Source organism: Cebidichthys violaceus, unplaced genomic scaffold, assembly GCF_023349555.1.
Source record: "Cebidichthys violaceus isolate CVI_PGR_0920_01 unplaced genomic scaffold, fCebVio1.0.p SCAF_35, whole genome shotgun sequence".
Classification (NCBI taxonomy): domain Eukaryota; kingdom Metazoa; phylum Chordata; class Actinopteri; order Perciformes; family Stichaeidae; genus Cebidichthys; species Cebidichthys violaceus.
The window spans coordinates 2,467,109-2,488,364 of record NW_027176539.1 but is presented as its reverse complement, the minus strand read 5'-3'; the positions used below and the strand labels follow the sequence as shown (position 1 = coordinate 2,488,364).

The following is a 21,256-nucleotide window of genomic DNA, read 5'->3' as shown; positions in this document are numbered from 1 at the left end:
ATGTATATTGTGTCCGTATATATATATATTATGTGTATTGTGACCGTATATATATATTATGTATATTGTGACCGTATATATATTATGTATATTGTGACCGTATATATAATGTATATTGTGACCGTATATATATTATGTGTATTGTGACCGTATATATATAATGTATATTGTGACCGTATATATGTTATGTATATTGTGACCGTATATATATTATGTATATTGTGACCGTATATATATTATGTGTATTGTGACCGTATATATATAATGTATATTGTGACCGTATATATGTTATGTATATTGTGACCGTATATATGTTATGTATATTGTGACCGTATATATGTTATGTATATTGTGACCGTATATATACTATGTGTATTGTGACCGTATATATATTATGTATATTGTGACCGTATATATAATGTATATTGTGTCCGTATATATATATATATTATGTGTATTGTGACCGTATATATATATAATGTATATTGTGACCGCATATATATATATATATATATATATATATATATATATATATATTTTGTATATTGTGTTTCCTGCTGTAGATGTTGCTGTGTTGGCTCTCGGCCCAGCAGACAGTCGTCGGTCTCCTTCTCCGTGGTCTTCAGTGGTGAGACTCAGCTGCTGGTTGACGGTGATGAAGAAGCAGCCGATTGTGATGAAGATGATCATTTTCATCATCATCACCCTAACGAGACAGAGGGTATAGGCTCCAAAACATACGAGATAAAATGAGACGATCAAAACAACTGGAACAAATTATGATCATCAAGAGAAAGCTACAAATAAGTTTTGACTCTCTTCGTAGTTGTTTTGTGTCTCTTTGTGGTTGTTTAGTTTGTTTTGTGTCTCTTTGTAGTTGTTTTGTGTCTCTTTGTGGTTGTTTTGTGTCTCTTTGTAGTTGTTTTGTGTCTCTTTGTGGTTGTTTAGTTTGTTTTGTGTCTCTTTGTAGTTGTTTTGTGTCTCTTTGTGGTTGTTTTGTGTTTGTTTTGTGTCTCTTTGTGTCTGTTTTGTGTCTCTTTGTGTTTGTTTTGTGTCTCTTTGTGTCTGTTTTGTGTCTCTTTGTGTCTGTTTTGTGTCTCTTTGTGGTTGTTTTGTGTTTCTTTGTGGTTGTTTTGTGTCTGTTTTGTGTCTCTTTGTGGTTGTTTTGTGGTTGTTTTGTGTCTCTTTGTGTCTGTTTTGTGTCTCTTTGTGGTTTGTTTGTGTCTCTTTGTGGTTGTTTTGTGTCTCTTTGTGGTTGCTTGATTGACTTAGTTCACAGTTCATACAGAGAAGCTGATGTGTCCTCTGAAGTTCTGACTCTGGTGGAAAATCAAGTCCTCAATATGAGCAAAGCAAGAGAACAGGAATAAAACGTCAGCTTTATCCGGACATACATCCGGTTGCAATGTTTTGAAAGTGTTTCATAAATAAACATTGTTCTTATTATTTTGTCCACACCTGTCTGCAGGTTCTGGTCCGTCAGTTCAGATTTTATCGTCTGTCCCGTTCTCTCGAGATCCAGAATCTGCTCACCTGCTGGTCTGCATCCTCACTGGATTAAACTCACCTCTGCAGGATGTCGTGTGGTGGGTCGATGACACGGCGGTGACATCATCACACGTGTCATGGACGAGGTCAGATGGGGGCGGAGCCTACAGCGCCACTTCAGTGTGGGAGGTGCCAGCAGCAGACTGGAGGTCCAGGTCCACATACTGGTGCGGGACGATCCAGGAAAGACGAGTTTACAGACAGAAGCTCTGCTCACAGGACTGTCTGTGACTCAGTCCAGGCTGAGCAGCTGATCAATGGACACTTATGCATTATGTCATCATTCATGAACTTTATGTCTGTTTTACATTCAAAACGATCATCTTAAAACAGCTGATGACTTCATATTTTAATCATATTAATGAAATGAATGATTATCTGTATTCCTGGAGGAGTAAAGGAGCATTTAAACTTTCACAAAGTGAAATGTACAGAAAGTAAAACTGAGCCATTGAATGAATAAATACATTTAAATACAATAAAGTGTGATAGCCGGTGAATCCGTTGTTTCCTCCAGAAGAAGAACGACAGAAGCCGCGACTGGTTCAACTATTGTTTACATGTGAAGTAGAATCCTGCTCATTAATCTGATCTGATCAACAGTAAATAATACATGCAGAGATACACATGTTACAGCTCTCACGTTATACGTCATCCTTCAAAATAATCAAAAGGTACGAGTTCACTCAGCAAACACAAAACAAACACCTCTTACAGTTTAGCCCCGCCCACCTCGACCCCCCCACTGTCCCTCAGAAGTCAAGATTAATAGAAGCAAAATATTCATGTTTTTACAGAATAAGAGTATAGATGTAAACAAATATACAGAGTACATGCTTTCTACCAGGACAGCTATCCAGGTACTTCCATTGGCAAGAAGTTATAAACTGTGGACAGGTGAACACTGTGGACAGAAGAACACCTGAGGACAGGCGAACACTGTAGACAGGTGAACACTTGAGGACAGGTAGACGCTGTGAACAGGCAAACACCTGAGGACAGGTGAACACTGTGGACAGGTGAACACCTGAGGACAGGTAGACGCTGTGGACAGGCGAACACCTGAGGACAGGTGAACACTGTGGACAGGCGAACACTGTGGACAGGCCTGAGGACAGGCGAACACTGTGGACAGGCGAACACCTGAGGACAGGTAGACGCTGTGGACAGGTGAACACCTGAGGACAGGCGAACACTGTAGACAGGTGAACACTTGAGGACAGGTAGACGCTGTGAACAGGCGAACACCTGAGGACAGGTGAACACTGTGGACAGGTGAACACTTGAGGACAGGTAGACGCTGTGGACAGGTGAACACATGAGGACAGGTGAACACTGTGGACAGGTGAACACCTGAGTACAGGTGAACACTGTGGACAGGTGAACACCCGTGGACAGGTGAACACTGTGGACAGGTGAACACCTGAGGACAGGTAGACGCTGTGGACAGGCGAACACCTGAGGACAGGTAGACGCTGTGGACAGGCGAACACCTGAGGACAGGTGAGCGCTGCGTCCAGCTGTAACTGACGTTTTGTTTTTACCACATTATTTAAAGAGGAACCAAACCACAGAGTCAACTTCTCTAAAACTGACGTTGGAATCGACCAATCACAGAGCTTTTAGTTTTGTTACGACGCACTAGTGAGAGAAGGCTTCAGCCCCCCCTGCTGGCCAGAGTTAAAACAATTTAAGCTTTTTATTTACTGCATTTGCATTTGATACAATGCTAAAAGTGGGCGGTGTTAGAGAGGGGTGGGGCTAAAGAAGGGCCAAGGTTCTGAAGGGTTCTGGAGGTTTTGGTTCCTCTTTAAAGAGAGTTCGTCTACGGTGGCTCAGACGGAACAAAAAGCTCTCAGATTCTCTCTTATTGATCACGCTGATAGGAACAAACCGTGTTGTTTTTTCTGACTGTTACAAATATGAAACGGTGGTAAATTAGAAATGCAGAAAACAGCACCTGTAGATTATGTGTATAAATACCTCAGTGACTGTGGTGTTGTAGTATAAAATATGTCCCTCTGTGTATTTCTTGCCAGTTAAGAACTGAACTCTACTGTTTGCTTCTGTTTGGTCTGTCCAGGCCACCGTAGATTGTGAGCGTTTTTCTCGGCCCGCTGGGCTCGACAGGACGTCTGCGTCCTTTTTTCAAAGTAAAGTGTGGAAGCCCTCGTACAGAGAGAGGTAGAACGTGTGGTTTCAGATCAGGTCAAAGGAAACATTTGATATTTGTTGTGGGGGTCTGTGTCAGTAATTATCTTTAACCCAAATATGTACAGTGCAAACAGGAGACCATCATCGTCACCATCATCGTCACCATCACTGCTGATTAAAGTGTAAACAACACTGTTTTACTAAACGCTCACAAACACAACACGTCACTGAACTACACACTGAATCTACTCATCACGCTGCAGAACAAAGTCAACAGTCACGAGTAGAAAGGGTTGAAAAATAAAAAAGATCAAAGCTCATCGTCTCTTCAAACTGAAACAGAAGCGTCGTGTTTCTCAGAGTTCGTCTGAAGCCGAAAACGTAAAGGGATGCAGAAGAAGAAGAAGAAGAAGCTCTCTTTGTCCGTGTCCTTCACACCGTGTTCAATAAAGTTTAATGAGATACAATCAATCGGCTCCGTCCTGAGCGTCCAAGGAAAAAGTCTCCTTCAGTCCCAAAAGAAGAAGAAGAAAAATAACAAGAAGATCAAGAAGGTGAAGAAGAAGAAGAAAAAGAAAAAAAAGAAGGAAAAAGTAGAAGAAGAAAAGAAGAAGACGAAGGAGAAGAACAAGAAGAAGGAGAAGAAGAACAAAGAAGGTGAAGATCTAAAATAAACCCACCACAACCTGACGGGTTATGAGCTGGAACTATTTCTTGACAATCTTTCCGTCCGGTAACCGTTTTATTTCTCAGTTCTCACAACCAAAGTTCAGATCCATCTGGACTGTTCCGTCGGGCAGTTCTTTTTCATTTAACCAGACGAGGTGTGAAAGGTCGACACAGACCATAATAATCCTTTAACAGCAGCTGTAAACGTGAACCTATCCAGATACCAACATGGTGGTTTATGGGTTTCTGTGGTAAGAAGAGCCACCGAACAGCAAGAGACTCCATTTTAGTTTGATTTGAGGAGTTTAAAAGTGATAATAAACAAGGTTAAAGATGCTCTGTGATGATTTATGAGGGTACAATATCAAAGTATCTCCAAGCTATCTGGCATGCTAACTGCTGAGCCAAATATAATCTAGCATGCTAGCTTAGCGATGCTAGCATGCTAGCTTAGCGATGCTAGCTGGACTGAAGCAGCCCGAGTTAGTTCTCTTTGTTGTCTGTAGTTTGTGACAGTAAAGTACCTTTCATGTGATTAAGAGTTTTATAAATGTTTAAAGAATTACTGTTTATGACATAATAATCTAATATATTTACAAAGACATAGTAAAAACATGTCTTTTCTTGCAGATAACATTTTTTCAGTTTTAAAAACTCGTAAAAAAGTATTTGATGAAAGAGAAATATTTTGTGGTAGTTACATAACACAATCTAAATCATGTAAACATTTCTTTATGTCCATATTAGGCCCTAAAAAGGCCGTTTTCTTTGAGCGTTTGGTAGTTTTTCTTACCACAGCAACCGCTAACCAGCAACCGCTAACGTAAGGTAGCGCTAACTTGTAAGTCCTGATGTGGAACAAAAGCTTTTCTGTCTTCATATCCTGAATCATCCCTCTGTTCTGAAACCAGTAAAAACAGAAGAAATACCCAACAAACCCTCAGTGGGTACGTAGCATGTTAGCATGTTAGCGTAGCAGCAGAGCTACAGAAGTGGAAGTTAAATGTTAAATGTTAGATGATGCAGATATTTTAGGTTAATTTGGTCCCATTAAATGATTTTAGATGTTCGTAAAGATGGAAGGCTGAATATTTGAGTGGTTGTGTCTCTGTCCTGTCTGTCAGCTGATCACTGGCAGTGGGCAGTCTTACTGGCGGACACCGCCCCCGGCGTGAAGCCGTTGCTGAGGCTGCTGGGACTCGGAGGCGTGGGCGGTGTGGGCGGGGCCTCGACCCTGGAGGCGGGCTCTACCATGGAGCAGCTCTTCTGTGGCGGTCGTGGCTTCACCGGCTTGATTTTGGGGACGACGGACGCCTGTCGCAGCCCGTCGGCCCGCAGCGGCGGTCTGGTGGGGGCGGAGCCTGTGGGTGTGACATCAGAGCTGGGTGGTTTGGGGCTGTGAGGAGGGGAGGGGCTGAGGGCACTTTGGTCGGCGGGCTTTGATTCGTCTTCGTGTGGCGACTGTTGATCTGGGGGTGCGGCTTCTTCTTTGTCCGCAGGGGTGGGGCTTGTTGACTCAGGAGGCGGGTCCTGCTGCATGCTGCTCTGCCTCGAAGTCCCCGAACCTGGAATCTCACAGCTGTCGGTGCGACGCCGCGAACCCTCGTGCATCCGACTGGTGGCCACGACGGCCTTCATGGCAGCCTGTCGACACATGTTAGGCTGTTAGCATTCGGTCGATGTACTGCTCACTGAGAACACTCCTCTAGAACTCAACGTAAAGAAGAACCTGAAGATTTCAGATCTTCACACTCAAAACACTAACAGAGGAGGATCCTGACTCCTCATGAATAGGAGGCCTCACATCAACAACTCTTTACAGGGACATTCGTAAAGAGTTTGATCAGCCCTTTGAGCTCTCGTTCCGCTCAAAAGGTCTTCTCTAAGACGCTGTTCTCACCTTTAGTTTACGACGAGCGTTGAACTCCTGTAGCTTCCTCTGGGCGGTGTCCATGTGGGAGAAGCGGGCGGCTTTGCCCAGCACCCAGGGGTGCTGCAAGGCCTCCCGGACACTGAGGCGCTTCAGAGGGTCGAGGACGATCAGCTTACTGACCTGCAGACAGATAAACAGGGTCACTATGAACAGGGTCAGGATGAACAGGGTCAGGATCGAGTTCAGAACCGCCTGTCCAGAAGGGAAGAACTCAGAGGTCAAGTCAAGTCTCAAGTTTCTTCACACAAGTCCAGGACATTTCAAAGGTAAGTCTCAAGGTATTCAAGACAAGTCCACGTTAAGTCTTGAGCCCTGAAAGGCAGGTCTAAGTCATGTGAGACCCATACTAGTTGAGAATCAAGCTGTTAATTCTTGAGACATTCAAGTCAAGTCTGAAGACATCCCAGACTAGTTCAAGTTCAGTTCAAACTCCTTTAGGACAAGTCAAAGTCAAGTAGGAGATCATCAGAGACGAGTCAGGTCTCAAGTGGTTCCAAACAAACCTTAGTTATCCAAAAACAAGTCCAAGTCAAGCCTCAAACCATTTGACAAAGGTACGGTTCCAGTCTTAAGTTGATCAAGAACACGTCCAAGTCATTCAACACCGACCGAAGTTAAGCAAAAGTCCTACAAGATGCATCAAAGACACGTCCTGAAACAAGTCCAAACAAACATCCAGAACAAAGTCAAGCCATTTGACACAAAACAAATCAAGTCAAAGACGAGTCTTTAGGGATTCCAGACAAGTTCAACTGTAGTGTCGAGCCATTTCAGACAAGTTATCGTTAAACTCTTAACTCCTTTAAAGTCCAAGTCAAGTATTGTGTCATTTGAGAAGTCAAAGTTATTCCAGAGGTCCAGGCCACTTGAGAAAAAGTCTAAGTCAAGTCTGAAATGATAAAAGAATGTTTCTTCAGACCAGTCCAGGTTTACAGCACATTCCAGACCAAACAAGTACAAGTCAAGTCTTTTGAGACACGTCAAGTCTAAGTCTAAGTCTAGTGCAGAACAAGTCTAAGTTATTCAAGAAAAAAAAACATTCAAGCAAGACTTGATACATGGTGGTTGATTTAATTAATAAGACATTTGAGTGCTTCATGTCAGGATGTCCACGGGATCAGAGGAACTCACCAGATCCTTGGCATTGAGGGAGACGTCGTCCCACCACGGAGACACAAACTCATAGTCGCAGTTGAGGATTCGACTGTACATGTACTGATCCCCCCTCGGGTCAAAGAAGGGCTCGAACCCACAGAGTCTGGGGAACAGGACGCAGTAGATGGTACAAGTACTCATAGTACATAATGAGGCTGTATTTCAAGAGGTTAGCTCGTGAACAAACATTACTAGACGTAGTCTTTTTAGATTAATCAATTAGAGAATAACCTCTATAGCTTAATGACTTTAAACCAACACTAACACAGTAACAGATAAACAGGAAGCAGTGTTTCACATGATGTCATCGCTGTTATGAGACAGACGGAGGACCATAAAAGTTAGATATCAGGATTGAGTCAGTACTCAACCCCTTCATGGGACTGGTAGGAGGTGTGAGTGGACTCACAGGATGTAGAGGATGACGCCCACCGACCACATGTCCACCTCAGGGCCGTAAGCGTTTCCCCGCAGGATCTCTGGAGCTGCAGGCAGAGGAGCCCGTTAGCCAACAGATGGCTGACAGAAGCTCTAACTGAGAGTATTGTGATACCCCACAGAGCAGCAGCTGCAGTGAACGCACCGCTGCCCGCTGACAGACATCAGAGCAACGCAGGTCATTAAACACACCTACAACGGACAATATACCATCTATACCATGTATTACAACATGTACTACAACATATACTACTGTTACTACACCATCTACTACTGTTGCTACACCATCTACTACTGTTACTACAACATGTACTACTGTTACTACAACATGTACTACTGTTACTACACCATCTACTACTGTTACTACACCATTTACTACTGTTACTTCACCATATACTACTGTTTCTACACCATCTACTACTGTTACTACACCATATACTACTGTTACTACACCATTTACTACTGTTACTTCACCATTTCCTACTGTTACTTCACCATTTACTACTGTTACTACACAATCTACTACTACACCATCTACTACTGTTACTACACCATCTACTGCTACACCATCTGCTACTGTTACTACACCATCTACTACTGTTACTTCACCATTTACTACTGTTACTACACAATCTACTACTACACCATCTACTACTGTTACTACACCATCTACTGCTACACCATCTGCTACTGTTACTACACCAGTTACTGCTGTTACTACACAATCTAGTACTGTTACTACATCATTTACTACTGTTACTACACCATCTACTACTGTTACTACAACATCTACTACTGTTACTACACCATTTACTACTGTTACTACACCATATACTACTGTTACTACAACATCTACTAATGTTACTACAACATGTACTAGTGTTACTACAACATGTACTACTGTTACTACACCATCTACTACTGTTACTTCACCATTTACTACTGTTACTTCACCATTTACTACTGTTACTTCACCATTTACTACTGTTACTACACCATATACTACTGTTACTACACCATCTACTACTGTTACTACACCATCTACTACTGTTACTACACCATTTACTACTGTTACTACACCATATACTACTGTTACTACACCATCTACTACTGTTACTTCACCATTTACTACTGTTACTTCACCATTTACTACTGTTACTACACCATTTACTACTGTTACTACACAATCTACTACTACACCATCTACTACTGTTACTACACCATCTACTACTACACCATCTACTACTGTTACTACACCATCTACTACTGTTACTACACCAGTTACTGCTGTTACTACACAATCTAGTACTGTTACTACACCATCTACTACATTACTATACCATTTACTTGTAGTACACCAATATACCACTGCTACTACACCATTTACTACTGCTACTTCATCATGTACTACTCCTACTACACCATTACATACTACTCTTACGATCACGTAGTCGTAGAGGTCTTGAACTCACCACAGTACCCCGGCGTGCCACAGACGGTCTTCATGGTCACCTGGTCATCGATGATTTTGGAAAGACCAAAGTCGGCTGTAAGAGGAGGAAGTTCAGATGAGAAGTGGATTCTAACATATGATTCATTGTTTTGTTTTTAGCTGTTGGGGTTTTGAGATAAAAAGCTGTTTCTTGCATCGAGGTGTTTCTGCTGTTTCCTGTTTCTATTTAAAGTGAAGTGAGGGGGTGAGAATGTGGAGGAGGAGAGAGTCTCTGAACCAAAGGGAGGTGTTGGTGGTGGAGAGTCTCTCTGAGCGAGAGCTGCTTCCATCTGAAACTGTTAGCTGGAGGCCCACCGGCCATCTGGAGGCCGACACACCGACGGATAACGGGACCGGGTAACGAGTCGGCCATGTTGTTCTGTTCTCACTGAGCTCAAACCATGATGCTGCCTTCAGGTGCTGTCAGAATTAGCAGCATTACGAGGTCAGCTTGCATTGGACAACATAGAAGGGGGATAAATATGACTTGTTCTCCCCTCTTATCTCCAGATGAATTGGTGTAATGTAACTAAGTACATGTACTTAAGTACTGTCCTCAAGTACCATTTTGAGGTTCTTTTACTTTACAACACAAATCTAAATCATTTACATTTTCCTCCGTCTGTGTGGACGTTAATATGTGATGAATATGTAATATGATGTTAAATGATATGGTAACATCTGATTCTCCACCATGACTTCCCAACTGTTACTACTGTGGGTAGAATCTGTTTGTCTTCAGCTCAAACAAAAGCTCTTCTTCTGTTTGCTTCAAAGGAAACAAATCAAACGTACACCAGACGTGAATACAACCGGCTCGGTATGTCAGCTCCTGTTGGCTGTAACATCTGCAGGGTTTGTTTGAGATGATTTGTGTTTCAGTAAAGTTTATATTTATATGATAAATATATTTATAACCTCAGATCACAAGCTGAGGTTCAGTTAAGGTTATTTCCCTTCTTGTCACCATTAGATCTACAGAGAGGTCAGAGGGTGAAGGAGTCAGAGGGTGAAGGAGTCAGAGAGTGAAGGAGTCAGAGGGTGAAGGAGTCAGAGAGCGAAGGAGTCAGAGGGTGAAGGAGTCAGAGGGTGAAGGAGTCAGAGGGTGAAAGAGTCAGAGGGTGAAGGAGTCAGAGACTGAAGGAGTCAGAGGGCAAAGGAGTCAGAGGGCAAAGGAGTCAGAGAGCGAAGGACTCAGAGGGCAAAGGAGTCAGAGAGTGAAGGAGTTAGAGGGTGAAGGAGTCAGAAAGTGAAGGAGTCAGAGAGTGAAGGAGTTAGAGGGTGAAGGAGTTAGAGGGTGAGAGAGTCACAGAGTGAAGGAGTCAGAGGGTGAAGGAGTTAGAGGGTGAAGGAGTCAGAAAGTGAAGGAGTCAGAGAGTGAAGGAGTTAGAGGGTGAAGGAGTTAGAGGGTGAGAGAGTCACAGAGTGAAGGAGTCAGAGGGTGAAGGAGTCAGAGGTTGAGGGTGAAGGAGTCAGAGGGTGAAGGAGTCAAAGAGTGAAGGAGTCAGAAGATGGAGTCAGAGAGTGAAGGAGTCAGAGAGTGAAGGAGTCAGAGGGTGAAGGAGTCAGAGGGTGAAGGAGTCAAAAGGTGAAGGAGTCAAAGAGCGAAGGAGTCATAGGGTGAAGGAGTCAGAGGGTGAAGGAGTCAACGAGTGAAGGAGTCAGTAGGTGAAGGAGTCAGAAAGTGAAGGAGTCAGAGAATGGAGTCAGAAAGTGAAGGAGTCAGAGAATGAAGGAGTCAGAGGGCGAAAGAGTCAGAGGGTGAAGGAGTCAGAGAGTGAAGGAGTCAGAGGGTGAAGGAGTCAAAAGGTGAAGGAGTCAGAGAGCGAAGGAGTCATAGGGTGAAGGAGTCAGAGGGTGAAGGAGTTAGAGGGTGAGAGAGTCACAGAGTGAAGGAGTCAGAGGGTGAAGGAGTCAGAGGTTGAGGGTGAAGGAGTCAGAGGGTGAAGGAGTCAGAGAGTGAAGGAGTCAGAAGATGGAGTCAGAGAGTGAAGGAGTCAGAGTGAAGGAGTCAGAGGGTGAAGGAGTCAAAAGGTGGAGTCAGAGAGTGAAGGAGTCAGAGAGTGAAGGAGTCAGAGGGTGAAGGAGTCAAAAGGTGAAGGAGTCAGAGAGCGAAGGAGTCATAGGGTGAAGGAGTCAGAGGGTGAAGGAGTCAACGAGTGAAGGAGTCAGTAGGTGAAGGAGTCAGAAAGTGAAGGAGTCAGAGAGTGAAGGAGTCAGAGAATGAAGGAGTCAGAGGGCGAAAGAGTCAGAGGGTGAAGGAGTCAGAGAGCAAAGGAGTCAGAGGGTGAAGGAGTCAGAGGGTGAAGGAGTCAAAAAGTGAAGGAGTCAGAGAGTGAAGGAGTCAGAAAGTGAAGGAGTCAGAGAATGAAGGAGTCAGAGGGTGAAGGAGTCAGAGGGTGAGGGTGAAGGAGTCAGAGAATGAAGGAGTCAGAGGGTGAAGGAGTCAGAGGGTGAAGGAGTCAGAGGGTGAAGGAGTCAGAGAATGAAGGAGTCAGAGGGCGAAGGAGTCAGAGAATGAAGGAGTCAGAGGGTGAAGGAGTCAGAGAATGAAGGGTGAAGGAGTCAGTGAATAAAGGATTCAGAGAATGAAGGAGTCAGAGGGTGAAGGAGTCAGAGAATGAAGGAGTCAGAGGGTGAGGGTGAAGGAGTCAGAGGGTGAAGGAGTCAGAGGGTGAAGGTGGGCGTCGGCTCGTTACCAATCTTCAGCGGAGCGTCCAGAGACAGGTCAGCGTACAGGAGGTTCTCCGGTTTGAGGTCTCGATGCACGACTCCGTTCTCATGGAGATACTGAAACACACAAAGACTCCAACTTTAGAAGCTGCTCCATGTTCTGTTAGTACATTAAAGTCAGCAAATGAGAAGCCTGGAGGTCAGCTGTAGGTGCCGGAGGTGGGGTTGGGGAGGGGGGTTGAGGTGTGTGTGTGTGTGTGTGTGTGTGTGTGTGGGGGGGGGGGGGGATTTGGCAGGACGGACTGACAGATGGCCTCTTCCTCCAGCTCCCAGCATCCCCTGCTGTGAACACTCACTTCCTCTCCTCAGATCAGCTGATGTAGACTTTATTTCAACAGAACAGACGTCTCTTAATCTGTTATTTGTCTCATTTGCATAATGTTCATGGAGACAACGTGAGCATAAATACCGGAGATGTTTAGTTGCAGCTCGTCTCTCCTCTTAAGAGAAACGCTGTGAACATAGAACTTGTGGGGTCACGACCCAGAGTTTTGGAAATTGGTGGAAAAAAGATGTTGGTGTGTTCAAGGGCTGTAGGATGTTTCTGCGCTGCAGATTAATGCCGCACACACACACATGTGATACAGCAAATACAACTGTACTGTAATCCTTATACACACACATACACACACATGCGTATGTTTCTCTGCGTGGTAGATGTAGGTCAGCTGTGGTCAGATTGTGTTTATGTGTGTGTGTGTTTATATTTGTGTGTTTATATTTATGTGTGTGTGTTTATTAATCCTCTGGTTTTAATCTGTTCAGCAGCAGGATGGAAGCTGCTGTTACATAAGAGACCTGCTGCTGCTGTGAGCAACAACGCTACTGCAAGAAACACCTGCAACCAACGCAACCAACTACTGCAGCCAATGCAACTAACTACTGCAACCAATCCAACTAACTACTGCAACCAACGCAACCAACTACTGCAACCAATGCAACTAACTACTGCAACCAATCCAACTAACTACTGCAACCAACGCAACCAACTACTGCAACCAATCCAACTAACTACTGCAACCAATCCAACTAACTACTGCAACCAACTACTGCAACCAATCCAACCAACTACTGCAACCAATCCAACCAACTACTGCAACCAATGCAACTAACTACTGCAACCAATCCAACCAACTACTGCAACCAATGCAACTAACTACTGCAACCAACGCAACAAACTACTGCAACCAATCCAACCAACAACTGCAACCAATCCAACCAACTACTGCAACCAATCCAACTAACTAATACAACCAACACAACCAACTACTGCAACCAATGCAACTAACTACTGCAACCAATGCAACCAACTACTGCAACCAATCCAACCAACAACTGCAACCAATCCAATCAACTACTGCAACCAATGCAACCAACTACTGCAACCCACGCAACCAACTACTGCAACCAACGCAACCAACTACTATAACCAACGCAACCAACTATTGCAACCTACGCAACCAACTACTGCAACCAATGCAACTAACTACTGCAACCAACGCAACCAACTACTACAACCAACGCAACCAACTACTGCAACCAACGCAACCAACTACTGCAACCAATCCAATCAACTACTGCAACCAATGCAACCAACTACTGCAACCAACGCAACCAACTACTACAACTACTACAACTAATGTAACCAACTACTACAACTAAAGCAACCAACTATTGCAACCTACGCAACCAACTACTGCAACCAATGCAACTAACTACTGCAACCAACGCAACCAACTACTACAACCAACGCAACCAACGCAACCAACTACTGCAACCAATCCAATCAACTACTGCAACCAATGCAACCAACTACTGCAACCAACGCAACCAACTACTACAACTACTACAACTAATGTAACCAACGACTACAACTAAAGTAACCAATTACTGCAACTAATGCAACCAACTACTACAACTAAAGTAACCAATTACTGCAACCAATGCAACCAACTACTGCAACCAACTACTACAACTAAAGTAACCAACTACTGCAATCAATCCAACCAACTACTGCAACAAACGCAATCAACTACTGCAACCAATGCAAACAACTACAACTAAAGTAACCAACTACTGCAACCAATCCAACCAACTACAACAACCAACTCAACCAACTAGTGCAACCAATGCAACCAACTACTACAACCAACACAACCAACTAGTGCAACCAATGCAACCAACTACTACAACTAAAGTAACCAACTACTGCAACCAATCCAACCAACTACTGCAACCAACGCAACCAACTACTACAACCAACGCAACCAACTACTGCAATCAATGCAACCAACTACTACAACCAACACAACTAACTAGTGCAACCAATGCAACCAACTACTACAACTAAAGTAACCAACTACTGCAACCAATCCAATCAACTACTACAACCAACACAACCAACTAGTGCAACCAATGCAACCAACTACTACAACTAAAGTAACCAACTACTGCAACCAATCCAACCAACTACTGCAACCAACGCAACCAACTACTACAACCAACGCAACCAACTACTGCAATCAATGCAACCAACTACTACAACCAATGCAACCAACTACTACAACTAAAGTAACCAACTACTGCAACCAATCCAACCAACTACTATAACCAACTCAACCAACTAGTGCAACCAATGCAACCAACTACTACAACTAAAGTAACCAACTACTACAACTAAAGTAACCAACTACTGCAACCAGGGATGTAGGAATGTGATAGAATCTGAATTGTAAATCGCTTTGGATAAAAGCGTCTGCTAAAATGACTGTAATGTAATGTAAAAGGAACAGTGCACCATTTAGTGAACCTTAAAGGAACAGTACAACATTCAGAGAACCTTAAAGGAACAGTACAACATTGATGATCATTAAAGGAACAGTACACCGATTAGTGATCCTTAAAGGAACACTAAACCATTTAGTAAACCTTAAAAGAACAGTACAACAGGTAATGAAATCCTGCCACATTATTCAGGTGGAGATCAGTTTCCTCTCGGTGTGTCTAGTTCAGATAGAGGTTCATGTTTAGCCTAGCTTAGCACAAAGACTAGAAGCGGGGGAAGAGGTTAGAAGCTAACCAGAAGCTAACTCTGAAGTAACTGTAACTAGCAGCTGGCTCATGAACAGTGGTTCAGTGTGTGGAGCTGCAGAGATTGAACTGAGATGGAGGAAGTGAACAGTAATCTAATGAGCACAGGGATGGATGGAGCTGGATGATCCACTCTGACTGTGACGATAACCAGACACTCAGACAGTGCTGGATTTTACTGAAAGTGAGAACAGACACTGAATGCAGCAGTCTTACCGCTACAGCTTCCAGGATTTGTTTGATGACGTGAGCGGCGTCTCTCTCGCTGTAGTAACCTCGCTCCACGATCCTGCAGAAAGAACACCAGATCAAAATATGACATGCTTATTTACATTTTCACCAACGTTTTTACATTTTATATTCTGGGACCAACACTGGTGGAAAGTAACTAATTACTGCAATTAAGTATGCATTATCAATAATGTTAATAATGTTAGTGTATTAGTAATAATGTTAATGAGTTAGTAATAATATTAATACGTTAATGTATTAGTAACAATGTTAAAAATGTTGACGTTTTAGTAATAATGTTAATAAAGTTAATGTTTTAATAATAATGTTAATAAAGTTAATGTTTTAGTAGTAATGTTAATAAAGTTATGTTTTAGTAGTAATGTTAATAAAGTTAATGTTTTAGTAATAATGTTAATAAAGTTAATGTATTAGTAATAATGTTAATAAAGTTAATGTTTTAGTAATAATGTTAATAAAGTTAATGTTTTAGTAGTAATGTTAATAAAGTTAATGTATTAGTAATAATGTTAATAAAGTTAAAGTTTTAGTAATAAGGTTAATAAAGTTAATGTTTTAGTAGTAATGTTAATAAAGTTAATGTTTTAGTAATAATGTTAATAAAGTTAATGTTTTAGTAATAATGTTAATAAAGTTAATGTATTAGTAATAATGTTAATAAAGTTAATGTATTAGTAATAATGTTAATAAAGTTAAAGTTTTAGTAATAAGGTTAATAAAGTTAATGTTTTAGTAGTAATGTTAATAAAGTTAATGTTTTAGTAATAATGTTAATAAAGTTAATGTTTTAGTAATAATGTTAATAAAGTTAATGTATTAGTAATAATGTTAATAAAGTTAATGTATTAGTAATAATGTTAATAAAGTTAATGTATTAGTAATAATGTTCATTCATAACCGAACCAGTTATTTATATAATATGATACAATATAAATAAATTATACCTGTCAAACAGCTCTCCTCCCGTCACCAGCTCCAGCACCAGAGCGATGTCTGTGTCCGTCTCAAAGATCTCCTTCAGCTGGATCTGAGACATAACCAAAGGAACAAGATACAACTCTCAGGAACCTGTTCTGATGGAGAACCTGTTCTATGGAGAACCAGAGGAACAAGGTACAACTCTCAGGAACCTGTTCTGAGTGAGAACGACTTCTAATGGAGAACCTGTTCTAATGAACCTATCGTGATGGAGAACCTGTTCTAATGGAGAACCTGTTCTGATGGTGAACCTGTCCTGGTGTAGAATCAGTTTGGAGAAACATTCTGATAAAGAACCTGTTGAAATGGAGAACCTGCTGTGGTGGAGAACCAGTTTTGATGGAGAACCTGTTCTAATGGAGAACCAGTTCTGATGGAGAACCAGCTCCTAATTCATAAGAACCAAGTGTCCCTGAACTTCACAGAGGACAACAGGGATCCATGAGATTTAAGTTGGTCTAACACTCAAATTGTAGAATCCATCACAATATCCCAAATGCATACAATACATAAAACATATAAAACACAAATGACATCAACTGGTTAATGAAATGAATTATTAGTGAGAAACATACTCACAATGTTTGGGTGGGAAAGACGCAGCAGGACGCCAATTTCTGTGCGAACTATTTTCTTGTCGATCTGCGACAGAAGAAACAACGTAAACATCTTGAGTTCAAAGACAGAAGGGGAACACCGACTGTTGATTCTGAAGTCCAGTAACACAAACTGACTCACACTATTAAAGTCAGCAATGAGGTCCAAAACGTGGTTAGCCTAGCTTAGCACACATTACATTACATTAGTCATTTAGCAGACGCTTTTATCCAAAGCGACTTACAATAAGTGCATCAACATTGGTAATCAAAAGAACTACTAGTCACCAGAAGTCAAAAGTACATTTCCTTTTCCAAAGAAGCATCTAAGAGCATGAAGCAGAGCATAACTCAGAGCCAAAGTACAGAAACAAGAGAAACAGTTAGTGCTATAAGTAATACGAATACAATAAGTGCAACAAGCTAGTATGAATACAATAAGTGCTAAGTGGAAGGCTCAGGGTAGCACTTCCTGAAGAGGTGGGTTTTCAGCCTGATGAAAGATGGGCAGCGACTCTGCTGTCCTGACGTCAGTGGGAAGTTCATTCCACCACTGTGGGGCCAGGACAGAAAACAGACGTGATCGGGTCGATCGGCCACCAGGACCTCTGAGCGACGGGGCGACCGATCGCCCCGAGGCAGCAGAGAGAAGTGGTCGGGCGGGGGTGTAAGGCTTGACAGTGGCCTGGAGATAGGAAGGAGCTGTTCCTTTCACTGCCCTGTAGGCTAGCACCAGAGTCTTAAACTGGATGAGCTCTTACAGGGAGCCAGTGTAGAGAACGGAGAAAGGACTGACTGGAAGTAGGGGGAAACTGCTAGCCAGCTCCATTGAAAGTATTGTTTTTCTTTTTAATTCTTTTGTTATTTATTTCTAAATGAAAACAAATATTATTACAAACAAACATGGATATATTATTTACATGATGTGTCTTGTTAGCTACACATACTAGTCCTCTCATTTAAATTACAGCTTTGTTCAGTAAAACCCAGATCAATAAATCCACAACATGTTGCCTGAATCACTAAATGTGAGATAAAGCCACGAATCCAGTTAGCTTCTAGGTTCTGTTATCTTACAGTTAGCGTCTCTGCCCCATTAGCTTAGGTTAGCTTCTCTTCCCGTTAGCTTATAGTTAGACTCAGGTTCCTGATGTTGGCAGAAGGGAACCTTATCATGATCTCTGACCTCTGGTTCCAACACTGACCGTTTTCTTGAGGACTTTGAGAGCGTAGGGTTTGTGAGTCTGCTTCTCCTCACAGCGATACACGATGGAGGTTGCTCCTCTGAAAGAAACAAAAGATCAAACACCATGATGAACCTGAACGCCTCGACGTCCAACACCACGGCGTTGAACCTGAACGCCCCGACGTCCAACACCACGGCATTGAACCTGAACGCCCCGACGTCCAACACCACGGCGTTGTCCCTGAACGCCTCGACGTCCAACACCACGGCGTTGAACCTGAACGCCTCGACGTCCAACACCACGGCGTTGAACCTGAACGCCTCGACGTCCAACACCACGGCGTTGAACCTGAACGCCTCGACGTCCAACACCACGGCGTTGAACCTGAACGCCTCGACGTCCAACACCACGGCGTTGAACCTGAACTGGTTCACAGGGTGGTATTTGTCTTTCTACTGCAGTAAAGGACCTGAATACTTCATTTTTCAGAGCCACAAACAGGAGAAACTGTGTCTTCTCATCTTTCTACTAGATAAGTCATGTTGACACAAATTCTCTCTGACGGTGAAAACACTGTTCTTCTCTAGGACAGAAATAAATTGTTAAAATGTGTGTGTGAGTGTAAGTGTGTGTGTGTGTGTGTGAGTGTGAGTGTAAGTGTGTGTGTGTGTGTGTGTGTGTGTGAGTGTGTGTGTGTGTGTGTGAGTGTAAGTGTGTATGTGTGTGTGAGTGTGTGTGTGAGTGTGTGTGTGTGTGTGTAGGGGGGATCTGTTATTCTGCTGGGACAGATGGAGGAAAGAGACCCATCTGAAGAGCAACCACACACACACTCACTCACACACACACACTCACACACATACACACAAAGACACAGTCCTGGTCGGTCTCCATGGCAACAGGACACCTGGTAACAGAGCTGCTCACACGTTTCTGAATTCACTGCTGACATCATTTTACTGTTTCCAGGGAAATGTTGTTGAATGTTGTTGTTTCAGTAAACAACAACAACAACAACAAACAACAGTTGGGTCACTTTCACAGCTGCAGTTCTTTTGGTCCAAAACTAATGAAACAAAGATTGTTGTGTTTCATGGACCATCATCATGATGTCACACTGGTCACTTTATTAGGTACACCTGTAAACTCTAACAGCAGAGCTCAGAATGTTCTGACCCACAACAAGTTCAAGGTGCCAGAGATCAGCTCCTGTCTCAGTGACCCAGTGGAGCCCCTAAATCATCCCCTCTTTATGGTCTGTTTGACTCTAAATGGAGCATAATGTACTAAATGAACATCATGCTGTATTGAAGAAGACTGTAAACTAGAGATTGAGACCATAAACTCATGTTTACAATGTTTACTGAGGGAATAAATCAAGAGAGAAGTAGAGTCATTTTAGACTAGACTTCTATACAACCAGAGGAGTCGCCCCCTGGTGGACAGAGAATGCAGCTTTAACACTTCACACTGTCTCTTCAGACCTCCATCTTTGTCCCCCCAGTATAACAGAGAGCCCCCCATCAATCTGTTCATACTGATCTGACCCGGACGTTCAGTGACTGGTTCCCAGTCCTGAAGGTGCGGTCCTACAGGACTACCTCTGCCCCCCCTATCGTGTGTGTTTATCACAGATAATTCAGGACCTGAGGAGGACCCCGTGGACCCCGTCGTCTCCCTGTAACCCCCCCCCAATAATGTGGTCCAGACCTGCCCAGCTCAGAGCTCAGGGTGTAGACCTCCTCCACCGCCCCGTCCCGCCTCGACCCGTCCACCCAGAACTCCACCGGCGCCGAACCAGGCCGGGACGTCGGCATGGTAACAGCAGAACTCCCCCAAACACCAGGACCGAGTAGGACCAGGACTAGAGTCCGAGACCACAACCAGGACCCGGGGGGGGGAGGTTCAGACCGGGTCAGGCGTGCAGAGTAAACCAGGTCAGCTCTCAGATTTAAATCCAGATTAGAGGAGCAGAGGGGGGGTGGTTCATGATCCTGATGGGCTTCTTTAATCCAGACCAGCAGGAGGAACTCTGGACCAGGACCTGGTTTAATCCAGACCAGCAGGAAGAACTCTGGACCAGGACCTGGTTCTTTATTAGATAAACAAAAAGTACAAACACATCAAATCTGGACTCTTCAGTCTAGACTGAGGACAGAACCGGGACGCACACGGACCAGGTCCAGATGTGTCGCAGCTCCCATCGGGGCCTATAAAACCCGGTCGTCGGATCACTTCAGTCCATCACACCCCCTCCCGGGATTTGGTCGTATTTCCGTGTTTTCACCGGTAGACGCGGTCCCTCCTGCAGCCTCCCGGTGGAGATCCGACCCGAGACAACAACACCGGAGCCCGGGCGCGTCTTCAGCGGGAAACAGACGGCGAAACCGGGGTGGGCTCGGTGCGGGACGTCGGTGTTTGTGGTGCTCGGAGGTTTGAATCCAGATGTCCGATGGATCCGCAGAGAAAGAGAGAGAGAGAGAGAGAGAGAGAGAGAGAAAGAGAGAGAGAGAAAGAGAGAGAGAGAGAGAGAGAGAGAGAGGGAGAGAGGGAGATGCTGTAATCTCATAGCCCCGCCCACTCGTCACCAAAACGACTAATCACAGCGCAGTAGGGAGCCCAGCCGCGCTGTGATTGGACGGCCAGCCCGTCGGTCACTGGAGCCTCGTCGGCAACCTAAATACATAAATAACCTAAATACATAAATGTACACGAGGAGACATCTGGAGCTTTGATCCAGGAATCAAACCCGCGACTCTGACTCTGACACACGTCACGTGTCCGTTAAAGGTCTTTTGTTTCTTCCTGTGTTCATTGTGTTTGTCTGTGAGATGATTTAATAAAGTTTATTAATCTGTTTATTCACCGTCACATTCATGTGTGACTCCTATTTAAATAACCTGATACAAGGTTTCATGATCCACTAACATCTATATTCATCGTTCATAAATATATAAATAAATATATTTATAATAAATAAATAAATCCCCAAAACATATCAATCAAATAATCTGAACATGTTTGTTACTATAGC

General features: G+C 43.3%; 1 protein-coding gene across 1 annotated transcript; it reads right to left on the bottom strand.

Moving 5' to 3' along the window:
• Positions 1 to 1,882: 1,882 nt before the first annotated feature.
• Positions 1,883 to 20,128, bottom strand: si:ch73-60h1.1 (calcium/calmodulin-dependent protein kinase type IV). Its single transcript, XM_068725363.1, has 11 exons — positions 19,933 to 20,128; positions 18,244 to 18,322; positions 17,022 to 17,084; positions 16,409 to 16,491; positions 15,429 to 15,501; positions 12,089 to 12,179; positions 9,370 to 9,444; positions 7,869 to 7,944; positions 7,436 to 7,562; positions 6,272 to 6,424; positions 1,883 to 6,015 (listed from the first exon to the last, which is right to left on the bottom strand). Exons 1-11 carry the CDS (start codon positions 20,037 to 20,039, stop codon positions 5,500 to 5,502), a joined length of 1,443 nt encoding a protein of 480 aa, XP_068581464.1. The 5' UTR covers positions 20,040 to 20,128; the 3' UTR covers positions 1,883 to 5,499.
• Positions 20,129 to 21,256: the final 1,128 nt, after the last annotated feature.